This window comes from Limanda limanda, chromosome 18, assembly GCF_963576545.1.
Source record: "Limanda limanda chromosome 18, fLimLim1.1, whole genome shotgun sequence".
NCBI classification, from domain to species: domain Eukaryota; kingdom Metazoa; phylum Chordata; class Actinopteri; order Pleuronectiformes; family Pleuronectidae; genus Limanda; species Limanda limanda.
The window spans coordinates 17,925,101-17,946,895 of NC_083653.1; the positions used below are offsets into that span (position 1 = coordinate 17,925,101).

The following is a 21,795-nucleotide window of genomic DNA, read 5'->3' on the forward strand; positions in this document are numbered from 1 at the left end:
CTATTTCTGAAGGTCGCACTGCAGCAGTAGTACGATGGACGGGTCACTCTTGGCCGCCTCTTTGAACTCGTCCAGTGAGATCTGGTCGTCGTTGTTCTTGTCCATCTTGGAGAAGATCTTGTCCACCCTCTGCTGGGGCGTCAGGCCGTCCTCGTTCATTTTCATCATGATCACTGTGCCCACCATCTTATAGATCGCCTGCAGGGGGAGACAGAGGACAGAGGATTTTTTAAAAAGGGGTGGGGCACATTACAAGTCTGTAGCCTTGTGCATTCACGTCTGCTTCACTTGGGCTTTTTCCTGAGAAATGTGAGGAAAAAGGAATCAAGAGAATGCAATTTTAGTAAAATGAGAAGTCTCCTTTTCTCTTAGGACACAGCACAGCTGGAACATCTGTCAGTCTGAAGGTGTTACCTGCTCTTCAGAGTTTATTCTAGCACAGATAATGAGATGTACTGTTTCCATCCTATTTAGAGTGCACATAAACTACAGGCTGCACTTTTGATAACTCTTTTTTTAATTTATTTTCATTTTATTTAGATTATATCTATTTTCATATGAATAATGTAAATGATCACATGTGAATATAGTAATACAGTAAAGCTGTATCTCTCCAAGCCGTCTGTAAGATTCAGTTTTAGCAGAAAACAATAATAGTGAATTAAAACAAACACAGCAAAGCATGAAATAAATGAAATACACATGCAACATTTAAAAGAGTTAAAGTACAGAATAGAAGACTTAATACACTTTTTATATGTATTTCATTTATGTCCTCCCAAACAACAGAACTATTAACCTCATTATGTTTCCTCTTGAGAACAGAGAGTACGACTTTGAGGCTTCGCTGCTACTTAAAATTCATCAATTATATCCATCTACATGCACAAAGTATTCTCTCTGATTACTAAATAATCAAATTCAAAAATAATTTTGTACCTCAAATGTTTTAGAGAAATGTAATTGATAAAAGCTCTACTAAAAACCCAGTGAGTTTAAGTGTTGATGTGAGTGAACAGAGATGAAGCTGCAGACATATAATTCTTATTGCTGCAAAACAAGTCAACTCTCTGACTCACTTCCATCTGTCTGAACTGGATCCAGTTCACCTGAGGAATGGAGGGAACTGGGATAAACCCCTACAGCAGGTTTCTCATTTACCCCCCCCCCCCCCCGAGCAGCGTGATCATTCAGGAAGAGTCTGTTCTAAATCAGGCACTTCTGCCTCTTGTTTAATATAATCTGGGTTTATGAATAATTAAGTCTCCTGTCATTGCCCTGCAGGCTCAGACCTCTGCTGTATAACCTTTAACTAAAAACATAAAAAAATATTTTTGTGACTCAGCAAAAAAAGAACCGCATGATATAAATGTTAGAACTATGGTCAATAACTGTAATTGACACCAATTCATACCTGAAATGTCAACACAATAAATAATTGATGCTTTCCACAGATTTTTACTATAAACTGAAATTATAAAAAAAAAAAAAAATGAATCCATTTGAATGCTCTTCCTCACAGAGATGTAAAATAGAGTGTTTGTGAAATCAATACAGTATTTTTGGCACAGCTTGTTTAGTGAAGTGTTTGTTGCCGTTTTTACCTCGATGATCTCCAGCATCTCCACGCGTGTGATCTTGCCGTCTCCGTCCAGGTCGTACATGTTGAAGGCCCAGTTGAGTTTCTGCTCGAAGCTGCCTCGCGATGTGATGGACAGCGCACAGATGAACTCTCTGAAGTCGATGGTGCCGTCGCCATTCTTGTCGAAGGTCCTGAAGGCGTGCTGGGCGAACTTGGAGGCGTCACCGTAAGGGAAGAACTGGAAAGATAAACCAGAAGGAAGGAAGATAAGTATAGTTTTGTTCACACGATACCTTTTGTACACATAAAACGATGTGTTAAAAATATGTCAAAATGTGAGTAGCTGCCTCATAACTGTCTCTTTTAATAAGTTTGATTCAAACAGTCCTGCTTCAGTCTACATACATTTTTTTTCCAACTCATTCGAGGTCACTTTGACACTTGACAATGAATTATTCAACTTTGAGTCCAAGTGACAGCTGTTCAAATTCTTAAGAAATTTCCTAAAGGCAGACTTTAGATTTCCTATTTAAGAGGCTGCTTTGACCTTTGACCACCCAAATCTAATCAGTTTATCTGAGAGTCTAAGTAAACAGTTTGAAAGGATCCTGTCAAGTAGTCGCATGACCTTGACCTTAGACACCAAAAAAGAATCACTTCATCCGAGAGTCCAAGTGAACGTTTGTATTCAATTTGAATGGATTTTCTGGAGAGTATCCTGAGATATTGCTTTTACAGGGCAAAACACCAAAATCTAATTTGTTCGTCCTTGAGTCCAAATAAACATTTGTATCAAATTTGAAGGCGTTCTTGAGATTTCATTCTCACAAGAAGGGGACTGACAGACGGATGAATGGAAGGACAGACAGACAACGATACAAAATAATGCCTCCGGCCGCTTGTTGTCTCTGATGTGGAGGCATAGAAACAGATGGACGACCACTACCTGCAGTTATTTACTTTTATTTCCTCCTCCTCCAGTGCTTGTGAGTGGTTACCTAACCATCCACCCTGTCGGATGGCTTAAAACAAAATGTCTTGCAAATATGACTCATAGTTGGTAACCCTGGGATAACCTGTCACTTCAAACCCTGCTTATGAAATTCCAAAACAGGCAACAACAATTACACGGTGCTCTTTATTGATCCCTGAAGGGAAGCTGTGTTTTCCCTGAGGCCCCTTCACAGGAAGGTCAGGGTCGCCGACACAACGCCCCCCCACAGCTGGGGGAGAAACTCTCACACACTGAATGTGTCCTGACACATGTGACTTCAATATGAATCCTCCAGACACGGGCACCGTCTCTCTCACACAACTTCACCGAACAACAGACCATAGTGGTATTTGTTTACCACTTTAGGACTTTAATGGATCCTCTGGGTCTTATAAGCCCATATTTTCCCTGAGTTCAAATTTAATTCAACTCATCAAATTTCACCCAGATGAATTGTAATAACTTAATTTTATCTAGTGCCGTCATGAGTTCAAAAAACGGATTTGTCTAATACTTCAAGTTAGGATAAAATACCTGCAAAGTGACTTAAATATCAGCCCTTAGCTACACATGGTGTTTACTGCTAACTATCTAATGTTAACATGCTAACACTAAGCATTATACCTGGATAACATTACGTTAGCATTAGCTTCCATTATAAGCATGTCAGCATGTTGAGAATGCTTTTGACTTAAATCATCACAATTTCTTGACAGCTTCTACCAAGTCTGTATTTGTTCAGTCTTGTTCAATTCATTTTAAATTCAAGTCAGGATCACAAGATTTATATATTTATTCATGATACGGTCCAGTACAGCAGCTTCACTCCTGAATAGGTAAGAGACTTCAATCAAAAAAAAAAGTAACAACAGTCAGAAATGTCACCGGGAGAAAGAGACATTGAAAAGTGGTTTATACTCATTGATTTATATCTGTTTCTGTCCACAATGGCCTGACTGTACATGACTCAGTCACTGCTTTGGATCAGCTTAGTACTTAAAACTTAAAGCTCTGCTGCGCACATCCCGGCGCTACATGCACAGAAGGTCAGATGTTAACACAGTAACTCTGTGCCTGGCCGCTGAGCCCCAGCTCGACTCATCATCCGCTGCAGACGATGAACCCTGTGGGCGGCCGCGAGAAGCCGAGTGATTCATTAAATGTGACCTTTCACTTGACCTCCCCGATAGAAACTCTCAGAGCCGATGGGAAATCTAAGCTGAGCTTCATCAAGGAAATGGAGCAAACAGAAGCTGATATTCTCCTCATTTATTATTCGAAGGGACATCTTGTAGTTTATTTTAAGCAGTTTTGTTGCTGATTCACAAAAATACCTCAAAGAGGAATCACTAAAAAAAACAAACAGATGCTCTGGAAATTCATGTTGCCTATTTGGCTTTGTTTTCTCATGTTCAGTGAATACTAAGAGCATGACTTTGCTCAAACAAAGATTATCAACTCAGAGGCAATAAAGCTGCTTCTCCATTTTAATATTCGATCAGCCATCAAATGTCAAGTGATCCTGCTCCTACTGACATTTGCAGAACTAAAAGACAGAGAAGCAGCCAAGGATGACCACCTTTTCAAAGTGAGGCCAGCTTTTATAGGTAAGGCCCTTAAAGTTCTAAGTGTGGTTATCGATGACTGTTGACCAATCTTTTGATCTCAAATTATGCTTGGATTGACCAGTTTATGGAACTTCTACTATTGTACATCTTTGTCGGCTGATGAAGGCTAATGTGTTGACAAAGACATGCTTACTACAAATTAAGTGGACAAAATGCAACATAAGTCATTATTTAGAGTTGCGTTTTCAGACATTAACTTTGTCCCAAGTTTGCCTTTCACATATGAGGAAAGCAACAGGAGAATGTCTGGTCAGATGAATTCAGTTGAGCTGTTGAGCTCATGCAGGAATGTTTTCGTTTTTTTTGGGTAAAATATATACTTATAACACCAATTGCTCTCGAATCACATTGTGTTAATAGGTTCACATCTTCTTCTGTGTTTTCTACATGTAAGGCACTTCTCTTTCTTCCTGAGATATTTGTATTCAACGTGCCCACTCACTCTTGGTGAATCCTCGGGAGACTCTAGAGGGTTTTTACTAGCGGCCTGGCCGGGGAAACGCCAGAAAATGTCTGCAGCAACTGATTTGACATTTGACATTTGTTTTCCCACTTGTAGCCTCTCTGGATAATTTCCGGAGTTTTTCCAGAGTTCAGTGATTGAAAGCATCTTAGGTCCCATATTCTCTCTGCTTTGAGCTCTACTTGTGTAACCAGCACATCCAGAGGGAAACAACTATATGTTATTTTTACTGGGTAGGTAGCATACAGTGGGGTTTAAGAGCTTTCCCACTTCCCGTTGTGTTTACAAATGATGATGAGAGTAAATCAGATATTAACATTTTTGGTCCTTTCAACCGAAACCATGAATTTTAAGACACTAAACACCTCTGTAAAGCCGAGGGAGACTGCAGAGTCAGGTGGTAACTATATGTGGGTTCGTCACTAGGAGCAAACACTTATACATTACTCATAGTCATTTGATACAGTATTATTAGAAAATGTAAATGGTAGCAGCTTTAATCTCAAAAAGAGGCCACAGCTTTTAAAACATCTGCCACACTCCCAAACACTACGCAACCAGAGGCACGTGTAGTTTTGTTTTAGGATACAAGGCTGTTCTACATCGTGTCCTTGCTCATGTGCAAAGCAGAGAGGCTTTCTGCTGACCCAGCAAGAGTACAACATCCCGAGTCATTGGGAACGGAGGGATGTGAATAGATTAGGAGGAAGACAAGTGAAGACAGGGAGGAAAAGATGGAACAGCTGACTAAAATACAAATGACATTTGAAGAGGGAGCGTGACAGCAATGGAGCACAGTTCCTCCCAATGTCGGTCCTGATCTACCCTTCTGCTCTGGAGAAGCCAACCTAATTTAAGGAAAGAACCCCCCTCGGGACCATGGCGCTGTAGTGAATCTGCCCCGATGAACAGGATGCCGCCTTGACGCTTTACGCGCGAATGCAATGTGGCTTCCTTCCCCTGAGTGCTGGCTCTTCCCCCGTACGGCCCTGCCTCTGCTCGTCTGCCTGGGCCGGGGGGAACAGGAGGAGGCACGAGGACGGACCAGACGCCGTGGGAAGGAAGAGTTCAGGAGTGGAAGGAAGAAGGGAAAGTGTCGGGGAAGCGACGTGGGTGAGATGTTTAAGGTAAGGGAGGGAGGGCTGGAGAGAAAGCCACTGTGGCTCTTTGACAATCTGGCAAGTTGTGAAACACTGTGTTATGTAAAAACAGAGCGAAGAACGAAAGAGAGCAAGAAAGAAAGTAGGGCAGGGTGATGAGACTGTGAAATTTCCCCATCTGAGTTTCATCGCTTCATCTTCTTCCCATCTGTCACACGTAAACGCATCGTCAGATGTCACAGATACAGATGAAACAGCCATCAACCATTGAGGAGGAATAACAGAACCTTCACTAGATGGCACAGGATTACCGTTCAACAGCTAATATGACCCAGGCACGACTTGAGGCTTCTGGTTCCTCGCTTCACAGCTACAGATATTAGGTCGTTAACATTTCCATCAAGTCTTATCCCTCCTCTGATTTGGCTCCTGTTTGCTGTTACGGCTGTTTGATATGGCTGTTTGGAGTCGGCCATCAAAGAACAGGATCAGAGCCAGATCGTTTCTGGGCCACTCATGGTAGAGCCAGGCGGACGGGCACAGCTGGCAGAATGAAAGCTAACGCTGCTGTGTTCATGTGTGTAGTTGTGTGCGTGTGTGTATCCCCAACATCCACATACAACCCGAAAACCACGATGCCGTTAAATGGAACATTAAAGCTTTCATAATCGGCCTGCAAGCTGGCACCGGGTACCGATCCACGAACTGGGAGAGGGGGAGCCATAGAGAGGGGAGGATAACAGGAAAAGAAAGGCAGTGGGAGTGAAATAGTGTGAAATAGAAAGACACTCTTAAGGAGTCACACTTTAATGAAGGCCATTTCACACTTAACAGAGCAGTGGCCGACTGCAAGATCATAGAGACCATGAATATCATAGCTCATAACACTGTGACACGGCACCGAGGGGCGATTCAGGAATCCTCAAATGAGAAGCTCGTCAGTTACAAGCGACAAACGAATGAGAATAATTTTGGAGTTGGGTAACAGCATCGTTGGGTCAAGATTTGAGTGGAGCTGGCCGGCGTGTGCTGCCAGTTCCTCAGATAACAGTTAAGCTGGACAGACTTCTTGCAGCTTAAAAAGCTTCCAATGATGAGCTCGCAAGGGTTGGGATTTAAACTCAATAAAGATTTTATTTACTTTATGCACATTCTGTAGAGTGGGAGCTGCATCTAACTGGATTACTGTATTTGGAAGACCCACAAAATAATTTCAAATAAAGTTGTTAATGTAAGCCTTTATGATTGGAACTGATCTGAAACAGTTTAGAGCAAGTAATATGCATGGCTCTGCAGCATTCTGGTACATGTAGTATGAAGGCATCTTGCTGTGATAAAACCACCACCTGGGACCATTAACTAGTGATTACTTTTCACATTTAGTTTATTTGATTGTTAATTTATCATGTAATTAACTCATTATTTACTTTCTTAAGTGTTATTGTTATTGTCTCCTTCATCAAGCCAAGTGGTTTATGTACCGATTTAACAAGTCCACATCCAAGCTTATTTCTAAGCACTGAACCATTTGAAGACTTTAACTATACACGTGATAACTAAGCAAAATCTGTCTGTGGAGGAAGTATCAAAGAAGAAAAATATGATAATAAAAACCCTGGAGAAAAGAGTTTTCGAGATTTTCTGTGTCCAAGGTGAAGAAAGCATTTCTCAAGATAAAGTCTTAATAACATAATGGCACTGACGCAGAATGTTATTTATCAATCAGAAAACATTTCAATGCATTATTACATTATTAAAGTAGTAAGCCATACCATTTCAGCCCAAAATGATGCTTCAAGTACTAGGTGGCTCAAACCAAGTGGCAACCCCCCGTTAGGTCATCCATTGGTTTGTGAGCAGCCGTTTTGCAGCCTTTAGTTTGATTCTTTGGTCAGCACAGCATCATCTTGTTTTTTTGAAACAAGAAGTCACCATATTTGGAGGAACGGGATGAGTCTGACTGAGAGCTAGATGACACAGCAAGCCCACCTACACCTGCATCCTGCACCCATGGGACACTTTGGGCTGTCAATCACACATTGAAGTGAGATTCTCTAACTACTAGAAGCAGAAAGACATATTGTATATAAATAAAAAATAATAGCAGCAAATCTGTCTTTCAAAAGACAAATTAAAAAAAATCTAACTGTAGCTTAGACTGTATATAAAGATGGACTATGCGTCTCCATTTTCTCCAACTATCCAATAATGAAGCCAAAATATGGGGAATACAAATGCTGCCATCTTGTGTATTTGGAGGCAGAGTACTGCAGTAGTGATCAGGAAGTCCTGCTGGTACACATGCTTAACCAATCGTAAGTCAAGCGCAGCTGTCAATCAAGATTTATCCCGCTTTTATAACGAAAAAGAACTAATTAACTTACCGGAAAAAAGGCTCACCCAGACATCAGTGTGATAAGAACTAGTTAAAATGACAGAAACCATCTTTATATAATGGGAACTTTTGACTTTTTAGTTTGGTAAGCAAGCCACCTGGTTGTTTTGGCTTCCTTTTTGAGGATATATAAGTTGTATAAAACATGGAATACTAAAATTATGACTGAATGCTATCCTCTGTGTATTTTCTGTGTCATCAATCAAGCTCGACAAAGCCAGGAGACAGGAAAGCTGACGAGCTGCAGACCTGCTGAAAAAAACCCTTTCCCCGTCCGCACTATCTCCCAGAAGATGGCTTTTAGAGTGATCAGTCATGCACTCAATGTCCCATAATACCTGCTCTGGACCAATGCCATAACAATGCACCACTCTGTCATATGCACCTCCTGCTTCCAGAGACTCAGGCTGTAAACACGACAGTGCACACACACATATAGGCACACAATGCACACTTTTGGGAGCCTCAGAGCTCATTTGCTCTCGGGTTCCCTCTCCCTGAGCAATGCAGATTGTTTTATATGGTTTTGCCCAATGAATAAATGTTATAATAACCTGCAAGTCGAGTGCCACAGGAAAAAGAATCCGTAGCTGTGAACTGCTAAGTGGCCAGCAAGACAGGAACATCAGAGTATAGAATTAATTAGAGTAGATCAGATCTGAGTTGAACTTCTCATAATAATTTATTGTCTTATCTTTTCTCTCCACTTTCCTTTAGCCCACAAGGTCATATCTCCTCGCTAAAGGGTTCTACAAGATACTCTGCACCGCCTCTGTTGTTATCAATATGTAGCAGCTTTGCCCATGGCTATTCATCTCCCTGGCATACAAGCACGGGTTTAGAGGTCAGTCTCAGCCTGTAATTTGCCCTTCAAAGCACTCGAGGTTTGTATTTTCCTCTTAGCGATACAAGCGAAAAACAAGGCTTTGGCTTTGACTCGATTCGTATGGTTTCCGTCGCTGCACCGTGGCACCAGAGGGCTGCGTAAATTATGCCTTATGTTTCATGCATCTCTTTGCTAACATTGTCAGATGCAGTCACGCCTATTTGGAGAAACACACTCGCAGGACTTTGGCTTGACAGGACTGGCTGTCTATGCATATGGCTGTTTACATAGCTTCATCAAAGCCCCGTTAAGATTCTACTTCACCAAGCGAAATTCAATGGGTTTGAGAGGGGGAGATAGAGGAATACATGCATAATCCATCGCCGGGGTATTTACTGAGAGTGTGTCTGTGTGTGTGCGTCTGTGTGAGAGAGACGGAGCCTGTATGTGCTGTTACATAAACCCTCAGTGACATGCCAGGCAGCTACAGAGACTCAGCCAGTGCGCTGCTGTAGCTGCTACCGCTTCCAAGCCTCAAGGGTCTGCGCACACACACACACACACACACACACACACACACACACACACACACACACACACACACACACACACACACACACACGCAACCTCCACGGTGCTCTGAAAGGGCATTTTTCTAATCATCCTGCTGTCAATCGAAACCTCCTGTGATTTCAGTATCACCAAAACGGAACAAATTAGAGGTAAATATTTTTCCAACAATAACTACTGACACAAACATGTCATCTTCTTATCTCAAAAACATGTGGAAGTTTTTCAAAGATGAAATCACACCCAATGTTTGTTCTACTATTTCACCTTTTCTTCTATTGCAGTAGCCTTTCAGGGTTTCAAAATCTTTAACCTGCCTCTCTATCTCTCCTACATGACGGATACAGAATAAACGAGGATTACATGTAATCCAACATTAATGTTGAAGAATATCAAACAAGAATCCAGGCCCATTCTGTGAGGTCAGGGATGGTGGAGGGATTTACCTGTCTGTGCACAGGGGAGGAGATTTGAAGGTGAGGTTATTTAAGGTCTGGGTGTATCCAGCTGAATCCCTCTGTTTGAGACCATGCAGCCATGCACCAGTAAATTCGTCTCAGTTTGTTCTGCCAATTGTATGAGAATTTAACTTCTATCCTTTGTATTATGTCCTTTTATTATGCATCTTAACTCACTTTATGTTTTTGATGTTTATGCTTTGTTGACTGTATGCATAACCTATGTAAGCAACGTTACGTATATTTGATTTAATGTAGATAGATAGATAGATAGATAGATAGATAGATAGATAGAGTACTTTATTCATCCCCGAAGGGAAATTAAGTTGTCATAGCAGCCGGTATATTTGAATACAATAAAATACAATACAATACAATAGAATAAAATTAAAAATATTGAGGTAGAAAGAATAAAAAAACAGAAGCACAAGATAAAATACAATAAAATAGGTAGATAAGGTGCAGTGGCAAGATGATGGTAAAAGTACTGATGATATGATGGTAATGGTATTGTTAGACAGTATATAAGAATAGTACAGTATATATAGTATATAATATAACATAATATATATTTATATATGATAGTAATTATACCAATATAAAATGTGCTACTTTCTTTAGGAATGGAATGCACGATGTTGAAAAAATGTATGCTTATTATCCAGACAAATCATGCATCCATCCATTCCTCTATCTAGCTACAAACTGAAACCTCAATAAATGGTTAAATGGCTTGAATCCATGTATTTAAATGTGCACACCAGCCAGGAGCTCTGTGACCCTGTTATCTTTAAACCACCCGAACCAGTCACAGTAATTCAGAACCTTCAGGAAGTTCCTCTCCTCTCCATTTAAAAAGACTATCTCTGTCTGAAATGCTCTTCCCAGTCATTTCTACGTAGAATAGGGTGAGGCAAATTTGCTTCTGCCCATGAATTGACTCACAGATTTACCTAAATTCTGACATCGAAAATCACAAGGTTCTTCGGTGTCCAGTTGCTTTGAGAGATGGAGTTAGGGTTAGGGTTAGTTGTGATTGACCTCTAATTCTGCAGGAGGGAGCATCTTACAGTGGGATCACACCGGCCACGATGCCTGTCAACATGCTGACCTTCCACCCAATGCTCGCTACCAGTTTTGTGATTGTATCTTTCGAGTAGGGAGGGAATGGACACACACACACACACGCACAAGGTGAACACACTACCAGCCCCCCCGTCAAGAAAACGTAGTAGAAAAGAAGGATGGCTGCAGTAAATATTAGGACACTGACAACCCCCAGGGCAGTAAATTGTCTCATAAACCAGTGGACAGATTGTTGTTGCTTGCCTGCTGGCCATGTAAGCTCTTGCAGTTTACAACCCAACTCACTGTATTTTGCATCCACTCCTGCTTCACATGAATCCCTTTTGCCAGGTGACTTCTCCTCTGACTGCAGCTGGCTCAGTTGTATTGAGTTACAAACAACTCAAACATATTTCCTGTTCTGCTTCTTCTTACTAAAATCCTCCAATAACACTGAAGTTTTTCATTGTGCGACAGTCACAGGAAAGACAATATGCCACAACAATTATGGCCGGCCATCAAAAATGTAGATTAGTTTCGAATGAAGGAATGATTTGAGAGCGAGACTACAATGCTACAATGAGCTTTTAGGTGAAGAGTTGTTTCTGACAGTTTGTTATCCGCCAACTTCCCAGTGAGGGAACCAACTTTAATGAGTCCTGTTGTGGAGGAAAACAACTCACACATGGTCAGCATGAAACCAGATTATTATTATTGACCATCTTTCTTTGCTGCATCAACAGAGGTTTGTTTTATCAGTAATTAACCTTTTTTACACTTCTATATGGGAGAACAAAATGTCTTAGACCATGATTGGACATTTATGTCAACAAAGAATACCGACATATCATGACAATTTTAAAGGATGAAACTGCAGTGAAGTCAGTGTCACTGCTTTCAATTTCACCTTGGAAGCCTTGGATGACACCACTCGTCCTCTGAGATGCTCAACCTGACCCAACTTTGACTCGGCACCAGCATGGATGTGAAAAATCTGAATTACACATGTGACTACAGCTCTATGAATGCTAGGAGACTGCCAGATGTAAAAATCTAGGCATGGAAAATGGTGGAAACACGTTGGTTTCAACTGTTGAAGAGACGGAGGAACACTGGAGCAGCAATCTGAAGGGGGAGGGGGGTGATGTGTCAGTGAGTGCGTCTGGATTTAAGCTGCTCTTTAAATTCTCTTCAGATTTGATAATGTTTAATTCACATTAGACAAACAACGGCTTAGGCCGTGGACTGTAAGTCGAAATGATCAGAGATGCTTTAATGAGAAGAACGCGGTGGACATCTGTCTGGAATCAGACCCCATTGAAACATGTGACCTTTGTTTATGGCCAAGGTCTTTATGATTGCCTTAAGCCCTGAGGAAGAAATCTTACAGACCTGACTGTTGTCAGCGAGACAAAAAGCTTTCACAAAGAGGGGCCACTTGATAGAATCATAAACCACGGGGTGATGAGTGTAACGAGTTCTAGTTACGAGTGTTGGAGGCGAGGAGACTGGTGGCACTTAAACAATGACAGCACAGAGCACACGCAAACCAAAAGGACATTTACTGATATTTGCTTTGACTATCTGCAAGATGTCCTCCCGTCCATAATGAATGTTTGTGAGCACCTTCCAGCAATCAGCACAGCTTCCTGGACAGCTCGGGATTCAAGAGGAATTTGGAGCCGACCTGTCCCTAACCCCGGTTTATCAGTGGTTACAAAACACCCATCTGGCAGCGGCAAATCTGCACAAGGAGTGTCGATTAGCACACAACAGCAGATGGTGCTATTGGGCGAGCAAAGCTCACTGAGAAAAATAAATTGGCATCAACGATGAGAATAATCAAAGGAAGCTAATACATCCGACTAATACAGAGCAATATTTCGAATCAGAAACTATTAGTGCTGCTACTGAAATCGGCGAAAGAGGAAAGATATTTATCAGCACAACACAAATCTGTCATATTCCACCGGTGTCATTCTTCTGCCTCTTCAACAGAGCTGCTGATCAGATACAGAAAGGCAGCCATGCAGGGCAGGAAGAAGAGTGTGACTTGCTGCTGGGTTTGGCAGGCAGACCTGAGGACTACCCTCTGCTCCTTGTGACGCAATCCACAGCAGAAAAACAGAAGAGGGGAAAAGGGGGGGGCTGCTCGATCATGTCTAAGTCTCTGTGTGTGTACTTGTTTTTGTTACCTTTTTAAGGACCTTTTTCAGCATAAACAGACCTTGTCAGGACCAGTGGACCTCATGGGGACCAAAGCCTGCTTCTAATGAGGCAACATTTTATTTCTGAGGTCCTAATTAAGGTTAGGGTTCAGATGAAATTGTGGTAAGGTTTGCTTTAGGCATGAGTTGGTCATGGTTATGGCTAGGTATAAGGTTTTGGTTTGGCCGTCCACAATGAATGGAAGTCAATCCAAAGTCCTGATAAGAATAGCTGCACAAACCTGCATGTTTGATTGTGCGCTGGTTATATAAAAAAAACCATCACACTTTTCAATCTGCATGCAAACAGGCATGTTTTTGTACACTCTGCTGCCTCTTTGCTATTTCCATCTGACTTGCAGCGAGCGACACCCAATAGACGTGTAAAGGGCTCATAACAATTTCCCTCATATCCGAGTGCATTTATAAGAGTCAAGGATCTAATTTGACTGTGTTTGTTCTAACCCTGAGGTGCATGCAGATATAGAGCTGGCTCTACTCACATGGAATGGAGACCCACAGGTAACAGACGAGTCTGTGACCCACTTTGAGCACATCTGTACTAAAAAGGGTTTGGCGTTTTTTTCAGCTGACTGCAGTGATTGGCAGCGACTTGCGTAGTTGTATTACCTTAAGATGAACTGTAGCAACATTTAGCTTTCTGCTTTTCAGGTATTATCACCTTGACCAGTCTCTGGTGTGGAGAGTTTGACTTTGCCTGAGGGGTAACTGAGTCTCTTTGGCACAACATTCTCTCTTCTCTTCCTTTTCACCTCTGTCTCAAAGTAGACTGGAACATTTATAAATACGGAAATTTTTGAAGATACAAAAATCCAAAAAACGATGGATATCATCTACTGAGCTGAGTCAGACAGGTCCTGATGCATTTCATTTCATTATCAATGTAGACACCACAAGAAACACACTAAATCACTTACTTCATCCAATACGTTTACTCAAGCTAAATAGGCCTTATATTAAATGTAAGAATTTCCTCCATCAGTACTGAAAGGCCTATTGAGTTGTGAGCATCCACTACAAAACAAAAAGAACCAGTTTAAGCAACAAAATAAAACACAATGACACAAAAATGTCACATTATCCAGGAGTAGTTTTCCCTGAACATGGTTGATTTTTACAATTGAAAATAAAAATCCCATTATTATTGGTAGACTGGCTGCATTATAGGTCATAAACCCCCACCTTCCCCAAATCACTGGATGGGAAATGGACCAAACTTCTTTTTCTCAAAGATGGTTTCAGTCATTTAAGGTTCTTAACACACTGAGGTTTGATGTATATTGTATGTGGTCCAACAAATATGATTGCATGTTAAAGTTTTGTGTAGAAGGAAAACAATAATAGCCATTTTCAAGCTCTGATGTTCAGTATCAGCCTGTTGTTGTTTGGTTATTTTCTGTGCCTTCTTTAGGTGGAAGCCTGGAACACTGACCTCACTATCTATGGCTGTTTGATTCACATCTGAACCGTGAAGGTCGTTCTCGCTACCCCCCCATTGCACCACTGAATTTAAACCTCCACCGTGAGATTAATAGCTCTGTGGCCTGTTGCCTTCACCAGGCTAGTTATACACAGCTTAATCTGAATATGATTTCCCCTCAGAATGTGCCTTATTATTTTACTCTGTGCGTCTAAAGGCGCTCTGTAGCTTCCTCTCCCCTCCTCCGGCACCTCGGCAGCAGCGGTGAGACTCTGAGCTGAATAATTGAATTAGAACTTCAAGGTCCAGAGGTTGATGCTGTGAAGAGGCGACAGAGCAGCTGAGAGGTCAAAAGAAATACATTTTCGTAAATCTAATCTACCGTGCATTTGCTTTTTGTATCGATTTTCTCTGTCACGCCTCATTTCAGGGGTCTCTCAAGAGTTAACAGTTGTTCTCTGTTTCTGAAAGACTAGAAAATAAAACATAAAAAATTACTGTCTGCTAATTCTCTGTCAGTAGAGTCGGGATTGTTTGTGTGTTTGATCGCTGTGCCGCTCATTTTGTGTTTTATCTTGTTGAATCATGTGAAGTGCTCTGTGTGTGTGTGTGTGTGTGTGTGTGTGTGTGTGTGTGTGTGTGTGTGCGTGTGTGCGTGTGTGCGTGAGTGGATTAAGTGTGTTGTGACAGCGATAGGGATGGCATAGGAGCTTCTGAGATGACGGAGGTTATTTTTAGTGTAGGCACCAGCCCATTTGGACAAAGAGGAAGGGAGGTGAAGGAGGAAGCGGCTAAAGAGAGAGATGGAAGAAAGGAGTGCTGCATTACAAAGGAGAAAATGGAAAGAGGAAGAAGGTGACATATAGTGATAGAAGCATGAGAGACAATTTATATTATGCAACATCGTTAGAGCATTATAGGTATATATAGGCTTTACGGTGGACCCCCCCATAGCGCCGTGCATTCACAGGAAAATCTACCCACACCATCAGCTGGCCTATGTTCCTGCCAATAAAGGCATAAATAGGATAAAATAAGCAATAAATAATATATACTGGTTTTCCAAATCATCACCCAACAATCTAGTGTGAAGTTTTTAGACTTTGTGAAACCGTATTGCCATGATGGTATTAAATATTGTACAAAATTCAATTTTTTTAAGATCAGTAATCCTGTAAGTCTGTTTTTCAGTCAATACCATGGGCAAGCCACTATTATTGATTTGAGCTATCTCTGTAAAGTATGAATATGTGTTGCTGGATTATGGGACCCTCATACTGTCATATATTTCAAACAATTTTACAGTAAAGACAAATTTCGGAAAGGTTTTTTGTTTGGCCACAAGAGATAACCACCAAGTTTATCTGTATAATTGACAATGCATCGCTGTCTCTTCTGTCTCCTGTGATCAGGCGCCATATGTTTCCCTGCAGTAACAGGCTGATGGCCAGATGATGTCAGTGACTGTCTGTCGCTCCATTTACCTTCCTATCATTGTGCCCAGGGATCTGTCTGTCTGTCTGCAGAGGGAAGCAAAAGTGAATCTCACAGTAGGAGCTGTTGAATGGTCAGTGTTGCCCACACACTCTCCAGTCAACAGTAAAATCCTTGAGGCTTTGCAAGCAAGAAGCAACAGAGCGGAATCCATCCATACATCTATATTCAGGTCAGCATCTGTGTGTGTGTGTGTGTGTGTGTGTGTGTGTGCATGCGTGGGCCAGTGACACAACAATGCTTCCAATCTACACCAAGGTCTTCTTCTCTCCCCCTCAATATCACATCTTAGTTAAAGCAACACACCAGGAGTTAGATGTTCACCTTTTTCATTTCAAGGTGTCATATTTTTTCCAACCTTTTGTAAGACGTATGACCTCCAAGGCCAAATAAAACACATTTTGTAAAATGTTTTCTCTTCCCCTGGACTTCCATACATCTGTTGTCCATAGAAACAATCACAGTAACATGAGATGAGACAGAGTTGCTGTGTGCATCAGAAACCATGACGATGTCCATTTTACTGATGTTAAATGCTGCCTCATCACAACAACACCGAGAGAACAACTGGCAGGAGGTCAACAGTATCGATGTTCATTTCACGTTACTGTCAACCAGCATACGATTATAGTGTGTAGAAACACTACAACACAGATCCATGCTGCTGTTGTTAAGGAGAGAATATCTGGTGAACATCCAATGATCACTGTTAAATGTGTGTGTTCATGTTTATCTGCGAGCTGTGGCTGCTGTCTCTGCATGCATCAAGCTCGAGAAAAACATCTAGTGACAAAATCTATCACCTTAACATTTCAGGGAGTTTTCCGATATCCTGTTACAAATGGCTCCCAGAGCGGTTGGCGTGTCAGGGATGAGAAATTTCACACTCCGTGCTATGCAAGAGCTTGACTGCGAATTGTCACGGAAGCCAACTCTTCCATTTTTTATGCGAGTGTCAGGCATCGGCAACACCACTAAAAGTGTAAATCCACTGGGGAAAGAAAAACTCCCAGCAGGTCAGTTTTATGATCCTGGACAGGATTTATGAATAGAGACACACCTCTATGGGAAGCTAAAGACAGACAAGGCGACAACACTTCGGTTTTTTATTGAGAGTGTAGCGCAATGGTGTGGAAGCTTTTACTTTCATAGGGCCATTTCAGTTTTTTAAAACAACCTTCCAGGGCTACACTAAATTATTGAACACATATATCAGACTGACCTGCCTAATGTGACGGATAAAATTGCTGCTTCCCTTCGCTAAAACATCTGCTGTCTGATGGTTGTCGTGACGATGACACTACGCTCCTGGTTTTAGCGAAAGCAGGGTTGTAAAGACAGTGATACAAGGAACTTTAATGGCTGATTGGATGAGAACTGTTTCTTGTCGTGTCCTTCTGTGCTTTTTTTTAATATCTTCTTCAGTATCTCTGCTCTGTGATGATTCTTCGAGAAAAACAGACACTTTGGAACAATTTTACTTTGGTTCTAGCAGCCCCGCAGCAGCAATCATTTTTTTAGCTTCTTGGTTGTCGGCTCGATCACCACAACACTTGCCTGCGTAACATTGTCTCCGTCAGAATCTTATGAAACAAAAGAGAATTTACATTATCCAAGCTCATTTGTCTTTGCAACTCGTCTAGTTTAACTGCATGATGCTCGGGATTGACCTTTTTCATCACTGTCATTTTCATTACGTCCCCATAATCCCTGCAAACTACACTATTTCCTAATTTACTATTGTGCAAAGCAACATCAATCATCATTTATATTTATGACAAATTGAGATTTTAATAACCTTCCAAATCGACAGACTTTCTTACAATCTAAAATGAATTTAATTAATATTTGTCTCTTTAACTAAACCTCCGTATTGTTAAGCACTCTGTTTGAAAGGGGCAAACATCCTATTACTTTTAATGAGTTATTTTATAATGAAGGAGCTGCACTTGTTACCGTTCACAGAGAAATACTGCAGATTGCTACAACACAGCATAAAATGTGAATATCACTGACTGCTCTCAGATACGGACACTGTTCATTTCCAGCCGACATGTTGCACTTGCTTTCCCTCCCTTCTTGTTCTTCCCTTCTTCCTGTTCTTTGATGCTTCTCCCTCTTAACTCTCCCCCTTTCACTCTCTCCCTATTCACAACCTAAAAGATGATTACCTACACAAAGGCTCTCGGGACTAAAATAGCGACAGACTGAGCACAGACGGACAAAAACAAAAAACAAGAGAACAGTGTCCAACCCAAGCAATACATTAACTCCATGCAGTAAGCCGAGTGGAGGTAGGGAGTTTTGAAAAATAAAGCTCTCGGTACAAAGGTATAAACTGAACTGAGCCTATCTCACGCATGCATGCACAGTAAGAACACGGCTTTGTGCGCACATATATTCAAACACAAGTCATCTCATACATTTCTCTGTTGGACTCTATTCGAGCTAATGACTAATAATATGTACACATTACTTTGCTTCTTACTTTCCTATCTCTGCTCCTCTCTGTTTCTCGCTTTCAACCAACGCAAACACTCACTGTTCTGTCTCCCTCACCCTCCTACTAAACATATGAGTCCCCTACCACACTGAAACACACACATACTCACACACACACACACACACACACACACACACACACACACACACACACACACACACACACACACACACACACACACACACACACTGTCACTCTTCACAGGAACAATCTGTCCCGTTAATGTGAGGTCATGGCAGACAATTTTTCCCACTTATCAGCTCTCTGGATTTAAATAAAGCACTATCACTGATACACTGTTGCTTAGAAACACAATAGGATGCATCAATAATAGGATTTACCCAGAGGCCTACAAGACTGTAAATGTGTGCCGTATTGTCCCTTTTGTGCAGCTGCCACCAGGGCCGGGTCTAGACAGGCATGTATGAGGGGGCAGCCACAAATCTTGAGGGGGCATTGTGCTTTATTATATTATTATTATTATAAATTGGGATTTAGTTTGAGGGGGCACAACATTTATTTGAGGGGGCCAGGCCCCCTCTTGCCCCTGCCTAGACCCGGCCCTGGCTGCCACTATTGCCTGCATGCCGTCATATTGTGCTGTAGAGTGATTGTAGGAGATATTCCATCGGATCTGGTTTAAGGCTGTATCCCTCTATTAGAGCTGTTATCTCTCTCTAATTTCCCAGGAGTCCAGGTTGTTTTTATGTTTTCTTATCGATTTTGTAAGGATTTTGATTCTTTTCTGTAGGTGTTATTGGGACAAATTGGATCAAGAAGAAAATTGAATTCCCCAATGTGATAGAGGTGCTTTGTTCATATATATATTTATTTTCTTAATATCATGGCTGTCAGCCTTAAACGTATTTTCAAAGATTATTTTTTCTTTTCTTTTCTGGTCACCGCTGATGCATGGCATCAATGGCATTTAGAGGAAGTACACCAATGAGGCAGCCCCCTCTGGTTATGAGGCATTTCCTGGCACCACTGATAAAAAATGAATGCCAATTCTCACATGACACAGATTGATCTCTTGCATTAGAACTGTGACTGCGACATAGGGACATACAGTACATCATTATATATATATATATATATATATATATATATATATATATATATATATATATATATATAGACAGTGCTATGGCTCAGATTTAACTGATCAAAGCAACTTAACAGCACAGATAAGAACATGGGTTTAATTCATTTTACAACTCTACTCAGATTGTTTACTTACTGTATATAATAGACAAATAAACTTCAATGGTTCATAGCTGATATGCCAGATGTGCCTTGTGTAAGGCCCAAACCTTCTTTATTAATGTTTATGATGATCAGATCGTAGTATTACTAATAGCTCCTAGTAGTAGTGAATATTCATTTGAGTCTTATTTAAAGCCACTCATTGCTATTTTATTCTCATTTCCCTTTCATTAGAAGATCATCATTGTTTCTATGAATGTGTTCATCCCTCTTTTATATGGCAAAATGAATAAATCATTGCATAAATTCACACTGCTCTGTCAGAGGTAATGAGATACGGGGGCTACATATTAGCAAGAGAAGATAATCATCTGAGCACCTCTGATATCGGCCTCTCAGTTGGTTTTCTGCCCAGATACAGGAGGGGCGAAAAGAAAAGGTGGCAGGATGCCTGTTAAAATTTAGCAGGTTCTGAATGGAAATGCGGTTTCCCTCAATGGTGTTTGTGGTGATTCAGAATATGTTCATGTGACCTCAACCAACCCTGCTAATATCAACTGTGGGGAAATCCACTTGGAATGCATTGTTGGTCTTTTGTTAGGCATTAACAACTGGCGTATAAATGAACCTCATGTATCGGAAATTTTTAACAACCTCCATCATGACTATTTCTGTGGTTACAAGTGCAAGATTTCAGCTTGTCTTCGTGGGAAACTTGCACGATAAAGGCTCATTTATGCTCAGCATTATGTCCTTACTCTTTGTTCATTTATTCGGTATTTTTGTAAATCTTCTGAAATCTTACAGATTCGGATCACATTGATAAAAAATTGAAGTATCACCTGAAATTGTGGGGGGTAGTGCAGTCAATATTTCAAGTGAGACAACAATGGCAGAACTTTTAAGACTTTAAACACTTAAAAGAGTTGGCAAGAAACTAAAGTAAACAACAGGATGTTACTTTGCCTCTTTCATAAGAGGTATTTTATCACAACTTCCTCCACCATCACCATTACCTTTTTACACCAAATTTAGGAAGAAAACGTGAACATTGTTCCCAAGATGTAGAAAACAATATGTGAACAAACATTGATTACTATTTACACGCCAACGCCAGGATGTTCAACCAGCATCATAATGTCGAACAGGAAATACAAAATGTATCACTGAAGATCTGATCAAGAACTTCACTGATTGGATTTGCAGAAGTATTATTAGTTCAGAAATGTTTCCATGTTATTTTCTGCTGAAGTCTAATGAACTGTGTTTTGCTTTTGTCTGGATTCAACCCCTTTGGCAGCTAAACTTTCCTTTGGTTTCGTGAAAGTAAGTCTGATCTATATGCTCATAAATCTGTCTCTGTGCGTGATAGTTGGCGAGCGCATAAAGCGTGTGCTGAAGCGTACGAGAGTGATCCATCAAGCCTAATGCCAGCCTGAAAGTGAGTCTGCGTAGTTTCACCTTGACATAAAGCTGCTGGAACTCATCCAGGTTGAGTCTGCCGGTGGGACAGTCCTTCAGGAATCCCTTGTACCACTGCTTCAGCTCGTGTTCATTAAACTCTGTGCTCTTCACCAGGTCCTCCATCACTTCAGGGGTCAACTTGCTGTTCTGTTTCCCCATTTTGCCTGCAAGGAAAAACAAGAGATGGCACAGGACACACACACACACACACACACACACACACACACACACACACACACACACACACACACACACACACACACACACACACAAAATGAATAATGTTAGGTATCTTTCCTTGAATACAGAACACAAACAACTGCCTGTACTTGAAATGAACCCACAATAACAGTCTGGAGGGCATTTGAAACAGTTATTCATCAAGGGTGAAAACAGATT

At 41.1% G+C, this 21,795-nt stretch overlaps 1 protein-coding gene across 2 annotated transcripts; it reads right to left on the minus strand.

Moving 5' to 3' along the window:
- Positions 1 to 21,555, minus strand: vsnl1a (visinin-like 1a). Of its 2 annotated transcripts, XM_061091698.1 has the most exons (3): positions 21,394 to 21,555; positions 1,605 to 1,820; positions 1 to 198 (listed from the first exon to the last, which is right to left on the minus strand). In XM_061091698.1, exons 1-3 carry the CDS (start codon positions 21,553 to 21,555, stop codon positions 1 to 3), a joined length of 576 nt encoding a protein of 191 aa, XP_060947681.1. The 2 variants fall into 2 exon arrangements, with proteins under 2 accessions (XP_060947681.1, XP_060947682.1); XM_061091699.1 differs by lacking the exon at positions 1,605 to 1,820.
- Positions 21,556 to 21,795: the final 240 nt, after the last annotated feature.

What these genes read in the sequence shown, in the direction of transcription:
- vsnl1a (XM_061091698.1), bottom strand. Translation starts at nt 21,555, where the DNA reads ATGGGGAAACAGAACAGCAAGTTGACCCCTGAAGTGATGGAGGACCTG. An exon ending in TCCAGCAGCTTTATGTCAAG is followed by an intron (nt 1,821 to 21,393) that starts GTGAAACTACGC and finishes TTATCTTTCCAG; the next exon opens with TTCTTCCCTTACGGTGACGC. An exon ending in AGATGCTGGAGATCATCGAG is followed by an intron (nt 199 to 1,604) that starts GTAAAAACGGCA and finishes CTCCCCCTGCAG; the next exon opens with GCGATCTATAAGATGGTGGG.